At 36.6% G+C, this 7,121-nt stretch overlaps 1 protein-coding gene across 1 annotated transcript; it reads left to right on the top strand.

Annotated features, from left to right (window-relative positions):
- The first annotated feature begins 1,275 nt into the window (after positions 1-1,275).
- Positions 1,276-4,438, top strand: LOC113297801 (glutamyl-tRNA reductase-binding protein, chloroplastic-like). The gene is made up of 5 exons (XM_026546383.1): positions 1,276-1,825; positions 1,911-1,991; positions 3,152-3,256; positions 3,422-3,571; positions 4,018-4,438. The coding sequence occupies exons 1-5, from the start codon at positions 1,382-1,384 to the stop codon at positions 4,240-4,242; spliced, it is 1,005 nt and encodes a 334-aa protein (XP_026402168.1). The 5' UTR covers positions 1,276-1,381; the 3' UTR covers positions 4,243-4,438.
- Positions 4,439-7,121: the final 2,683 nt, after the last annotated feature.

Raw genomic sequence — 7,121 nt, 5'->3', positions numbered from 1 at the left:
ATCCAAGGATATGATGTCGACATATTTTACTTCGAAATTGAAGTTGTGCTGTGCTCTTTTTCCCTTCGACCGAGAATATTTTTTTCCCAAAGGGTTTTGTTACTCGACAAGGTTTTTAGCGAGACAACACTAAAAACATCAAGTATGTTGAACGTTGAATACATAAAGATCGTGTTGATATTACTGAAAATATCTGAATCAAAGAAATGAAATGTGATAGTCTGTTAAGCAACGTAACTTCTAGAATCAACAACAGGGTTTTATAAGCGTTCAAGTCACCAAAGTAAAGTGTGATAAACTCCTTTTGACTGCATTAGACTCACGAAAATTGTCTGACATTAGGGAGAGCATCTAATGGTGTGTTGAACTATTTTCCTTCATCGGGGTTACTTTTTCCCACAGGGTTTTGTTACTCGGTAAGGTTTTCAGTGAGACAACAACAAACACCGGGAATGTAATTTCCCAGTTAAGACTATTGTCTTTCCCACGAGGATTTTCTACCTTAGGAGTTGTGAAGCAACTAGTCAACTTCAACAAAGCAAAGTGATCATCTGCAACAGATCACCTTTACTTGCATCTTCACGTTGTACTCTTTTCCCTTCGTCAAGGTTTTGTCCCACTGGGTTTTTCCTTGTCAAGGTTTTAATGAGGCAACGTATACACATCCAACTATGTTCTAAGTTTACTTAATATTGTACTCTTTTTCTTTAGTTTAGGTTTTTCCCCTCTGGGTTTTTCCTGACGAAGTTTTAACGAGGCAATTAACTTAGACTCGTTGATCTTTGAGGATCGTATTGCATGTGAAGTATTACATGTGAAGAGTTGTACCAAGGTTTTGTCCCACTGGGTTTTTTTCCTTATCAAAGTTTTAATGAGGCAATGGACTCCGGCACAAGTCATCAAGGAGAACGACATTTGAAGAACTATATGTAAAGCATTATGTATAAAATTTTGTTATTGGACCGCACAAGGGGGAGTGTTACAGGGCCTACGGCCCATGGATGTGCGGTCCAACTAGATTCCTAGGGTTGTATATAAGGGAAACTACGTAATGATTCTATACTACTTTCCTGATAATATTGTTCTTCTCCTTCCTCTTATCTTTCCCTGTTTCATCCATAATTCTCCTAAAACAATTTGCAACGGTAACTCCTTTTTTTCATACTTTGTTTTTTCTACTATCCGAACCAGAACCCGTCATATCCCCATGACAAAGTGAAACCAGAATTAGTGAACCGGGGTTATTAGTTGTCAGAAAAAGAAAGGAAACCCGTTGACACGCATACATACTTTCCTATCATCATCATCATTTGCAACAACCCTCCTCTTCCATTTTCGGCTCCAAATTTCTCTGAAAATCCTCTTCTTTGTATATGATCAAATGTTACCTCAAATTCGATCTCTCTCACCTCGCTACGTTCCTTCAATCCTTCCTCCTGCTACTACCAGTCACTTCTCCACCAGCAAACTAATCTCTTTCTCAACAACTTTATCTTCAATCAAACCATTTGCAAAAAATACTAAAGTAAGCCTTTCTAAGAACAACCCATGTCTTAACTTATCAATTAAACCTTTAAAATGTTCAGTTTCAGTAATCCCAGAACCAACACAAATTGATTTACAGAAAAAACCATCTCCAGCTGAAGTTGCTAGAACAATAATTGAATTGTCTAGTGTTGGTACTCTATCTACTTTAACCAGTGAAGGTTGGCCATTAGGTATTGGTGTTAGATTTGCTGTTGATTCTAATGGTACTCCTATATTCTGTTTGAATTCAAGTGATAGGCGTTTTTTGCTTGATAGAAAGTCTAGTCTACATGTTCAGGTATGTGCCCTAATTTTTTTGGATTTATTTTTTGGTACTGTATAGTCTCTGTGAAATAAGTTATGCTAATTTGCTTCGAACATAGTTTGAGCAAAGTGGGACCAGGACTACACAGTGTACATTGCAGGGAAGTCTTGACAAACCAGAAGACCGAGCAGCTTTAAAGGTAAACGCTTTTCCATGGCTTGCATATTCTGGTGTAAGTTCGCGCATTTGTTTATGTCACAATGAGTAGTTTGGTTTCTAGACAAAATTAGTATTGGCAGCTTAGATTAAAGTAGTCGGTAGTTTTTATATTGGTTAGGTCAACTTGGATTATCCGGAACTGGTTTGTTTAAATGGTAATTCCATTCCATGTCTTATTGATAGGTAGATAGTCATCGGTGATCCCCACTGCATTTTGGAAAAAATGAACTGTCTGAGATGATGGATGTATGTATGGATTGGGTCTCTTGGATTTTCTACTGCTTTACTTAAGCTAACTATACCTTGATATTACTATGTCAGTACCACTTTCTTTGTTAACTTATCTGTTTGCTATGATGGTAGACTGTTAGTTACAATGTAAAATGGCATGGCTAGGAGTATCAGTGTCTGTCTGTCCGACACAGTGACCTAAAAACACTAAGTGAGGGGACACGAGAATAAGGGATTAGGTTAATGACATGCATATTCTTCTTAGGAAATGAAATGGTCACATCCAGGACTTGTAATGAAGAAACCAGTAGTCATGTTTTTTCATATCTTTCATTTCGCTTCTTCTTTTTTCAGTCTCTATAGAAATAAATAAAAACTATTTTTGGAGTATAATGGCTGGTAGAGCTGCTCGGTGGTTCCCATGTCCACGAGTGTCTGTCTGACACGAGTATCAGTGGCAATACGAGTTCAAACGGGAGATTTTGAAAAACCAGGTCTCATTGTTACACAAGTTAGTTTTATTTTAAGTGTTGTGTGTTAGGTTTAGTGCTGGCATCAGTTGGCCGTACGGATAAGATTTTGAGAGTTATTAAAAACTAAAACACTCATGAAATTGCTGATCGACAAGTAGTTTCTCTTATTACAAATTTGTTTTTATGAGTTTATCATTGTTTATTACTTATTAGTTTGATCGGTGAACTGTTTTAGTGATCTGTAATTGTAATTTACTGATTACATGCTAAATTTATATCTGAACGGTGTACAAAAGCATTCCTCTTCACATAAATATGTAACTGTTATGAGCATTCAGCGTTATAACCTAGGTTATGTACAAATCCTTATAATATTTTCTTACATGTGACCTAATTACACTGTTTAAGTATTTATATGTGCACTTGCTCATTGCAGAAGTTCCATTCTATTTGGGAAAGGAGGTTTGGTGAAGAAGTTGACGCAGATCTTATCTATGTAGTCTCTGTTGAAAAGATCTTTCAAAAGGAGGATTTTAAGGAGGTATGTTTGTTGCCATTGAGATAACATTGGTGCCGTGTTGTATGCCCATCGTCTTTTATGTATTCGGAATAATGATGCCTCTAATCATCTTTAAGACTGTAGTATCTTCTTATTGTCGAATTTACCTTGTTTTAAGAGTATATTGGTGTTGTCTGTTCATTTCAGGATGGTATATGGGTGGATTCATCAGAATATAAAATTGCAAATCCTGATCCCCTTCGGGATTCTGCAAAAAACATTGTGAATGAGATAAACACTAACCAGACAGAGGATTTTGAGCGAATTTGCAGCGTTTATGTGGATTCCGATCTCAAGGTTTGCTTCCAAACAACTTCTTCAGTTACTTATAATGTTTATATGCTTCTAATAAGACATTGTTCACGTAAAGCGACTTGAGAAAATGTAAAAATTCTGAAACTTTTATTTAGAACAAATGTGTCCAAATCCGTCTATTCCAATAAAGATTCGTAGAAGAAGCTAAGGCTTTCAAATTTCTGTTTTTTCCAAGTAAAGCATGCCAGTAGCTGGTATGTTCTAAAATATTCCTAAGGGTTGCGCAAACAAAGACGCTCTGAACTACTTTCATTCGATTAATTTTAAAATGCATTCAAAGCACTCCATGATATTTAACATATTAAATCCAAACTTGGAGATTGTGTTTTCATGTCTATTTAGGTTGTTGGTTATAATGTTGTTGTTAACATGGCTGGGCTTTAATATACTATTTGTTAAGTTTTAGTTAACTTTATGTACAATTGCAGGTAACACATGCAAAAGCAATATGGGTTGATCGATTAGGTTTGGATGTTCATATTCACTTTGAGAGAGCTATGTTCGAAGTTAGGATTCCTTTCCCTAGAGAAGTTACAGACGAGAAGGGTGCCAAATCATCTTTCAATTGTATGTCTCAACTTGCTTGGGAAGTAGAGAAGAGCTACACCATACCAGAGTTTGAGAAGGGTAAGCTTTTAAAACAGATAAGATGAGGAAAGAGTCAATATTCATGTTTGGAGGCGATCTTTTTAGCGGCTATATGTTCTGTGTAGAGTTGTATGAAACGATTTTCTTCATCATTCAAGATTGAGTCCGTGTTGCATTCATATGTAGCAAGATTTTGTATCAGTGATTTAACAGAATATATAGTTTTGTTGCATTATTGTCTCAGTTGATTTGATCTTTAAACATATGTCAAGGTTGCCATGTGTCAACAACTGGTTACTGACTACCTGGAAGGCTGGAACCGTTTGTGCCAGGTCATTTATTGCAAGAAACTAAAAACTTGGAGTAAACAGTACTGTCTGACTTAGAAAAAGCTTTTCAATGGACAGGCCAGGCTTAAGAAGCCTGTGTTACCATTCTTGTTAATGAGGATTGTATTAGATTGTCACATATTGAGCATAAGCATTTTGGTCTGACCTGCAAGCCCCTGCCATTATAGTGTCTGTCTGACTAACTGAGAACATCAATCAACTTACTGGAAAGTACGCGAACAAATTCGCCGTCTGACAATCAATCAACTTACGGGAAAGTAAGTGAACAAACTCCCCGTGGTCAAGTGGCAAAAGTATGAAGCTACATTAGTCCGGCATGGTGCAAGACGAGTGTGCCATTGACATATGCAATGGTGCAAGACAAGAATGTGTCATTGACATATGCAACGTTGGATAAGACAATGTTGGATGTCCGAGAATTGAGTATACCCAGCTCAAGAAGGAAGTAAGGACATGAATTAGGTAATGCAATGGCCTATGTGCTGGTCCAAGGCGTGACCAAGGCATGATCAGTGCAAGAAGAGTAACGGCACATACCACATGTGCCATTGTAGTTGGTTATTTGGCGAATCAAAGTGCAAATCACTGGGAGCAGAGTTGGCCAATGTTTGGGGTTGGTTATTGGCATGACCGCAGTCTATCATCAGCGTCCTAGAGAGTTGATTTGACCGGTTACAGTTTCCCACTGCACCAACAGGTGGCGTTACCCGCTTCACTAATTAGGCTAAGCCCCCATCCATGGGTTACCCATAATCTGAGGCCCCTAATTAAAAGAAGTTTAAATCCAGACACCGAGTTATTAATAGACGTTCATACCCTTATGTGTATTGCCAAGTCTCTAATTAAATAAAATTTAAATTTAACCCCAAATTATTAATATATAGTAAAATGACATTCCCACCACCACTGCTTCTCACCACAACGCCACCGCCAACCACCACCTCCGTCCACCAACCGCCGCCGCCATCGACCGCCACCACCCACCACCACCACCGCCTCCCAACACATCCATATGGCATGTGTAACGAGAAGTTACACATTTGTATGGCAAATTAACGAAAATTTACACTTCTATAATTAAAAGTTACACATCCATATGGCATGAAACAGTTACATATAGGCATATGGCATGTGTAATTAAAAGTTACACACACATATGGTATGTGTACCCATAAGTTACACATCCATAATGAATATGTATCCAGAAGTTACACATGCACATGGATGTGCATCTCAACAGTTACACGTCAAAAAAGAAAAATATTTCAGTTGTTATTGAAACAATAATTTCATTTACAATAATTTTTCTGTTTATCAATTATTATTGAACACAATAAACGACCTAAAACAAGAAATATGTTAAACGAAATCCTAGAAATGTTACCTTCACTTTTTGTCATCATCGATTCCAAAATGTTTGCATATCTGCAAACAAAATAAGCATCCATGAGATTAGTGTAATCGAAAGAACAATACAAACATCACAGTACAAACATCAATGCATAAATCAACTCTGGTGAGATTAAAAGAACAACACACACATCAATACATAAATCAGTTTCACATGCATCTAAAAATAGCATAATTAGAAGTTACACATGCATCTGGGTAGTGTAACTAGAACTTACACATGCATCTGACTAATGTAATTAAGAGTTACACACGCATCTTCAGTTTCACATGCATCTAAAAAAAGCGTAATTGGAAGTTGCACGTGCATCTGTGTAGTGTAACTGGAAATTACACATGCATCTTACTAGTGTAACTTAGAGTTACACATGCATATGTCATATCTGTTTGTCATGAACTTGCATAGACTGTGTAATTAGGAGTTACAAGATAAGTACCTTATTCAGACATGGTGATATGTGTTCACTGACTGACGAACTAAAAAGTATTTATATCCACTGAAGACGGTACCTCCACTTAAATCTTTTGGATACAACGGTAAACTAGTCAGTGTCAAAGCACCTGCCAACCAATGTTAGCTGGTGATAACCACATTTTAGGAAGAAAGTAGAAGAACGATAATAATCTCACAAATAAGCATGCAAGCATGTTCTATTAACAGAAGTGTAGCATGTTAATTTTTAACATTTTATAAAAAATTACATCTCAGCTTAGGACATCACGCTTTGAACTTAACATTAGCAATTTAAACATGATAATTAAAAAGAAAAAACATAGACTTAGACCTGAAAAATCGCGAATCAAGTATACAAGCTATATGGATGTGTAGAAGCAAGTTACACATGCTTACTGGATATGTATACGAAAGTTACACATGTTAATTGAACGAAAAACAGACTCAAAACTGGAAGAAGTTATACTTATGTGTAACTGCGAGTTACACATGCTAATTGGATGTGTAGAATCAAGTTACACATGCTTATTGGACATGTAGACGCAAGTTACACATGCTAATTGAAAGAAAAAACAGACTCAAAACTGGAAGAAGATATATTTATGTGTAACTGCGAGTTACACATTCTACTGGATGCGTAGAAGCAAGTTACACATGCAAATTGGGCGTGTATACGAAAGTTATACATATTGTATATCATCACATAACAAATTAAACAAACAAACAACTT

Source organism: Papaver somniferum, chromosome 7 (genome assembly GCF_003573695.1).
Source record: "Papaver somniferum cultivar HN1 chromosome 7, ASM357369v1, whole genome shotgun sequence".
NCBI lineage: Eukaryota > Viridiplantae > Streptophyta > Magnoliopsida > Ranunculales > Papaveraceae > Papaver > Papaver somniferum.
The sequence above is the reverse complement of the archived record's forward strand: the minus strand, read 5'-3'. Positions and strand labels throughout refer to the sequence as shown.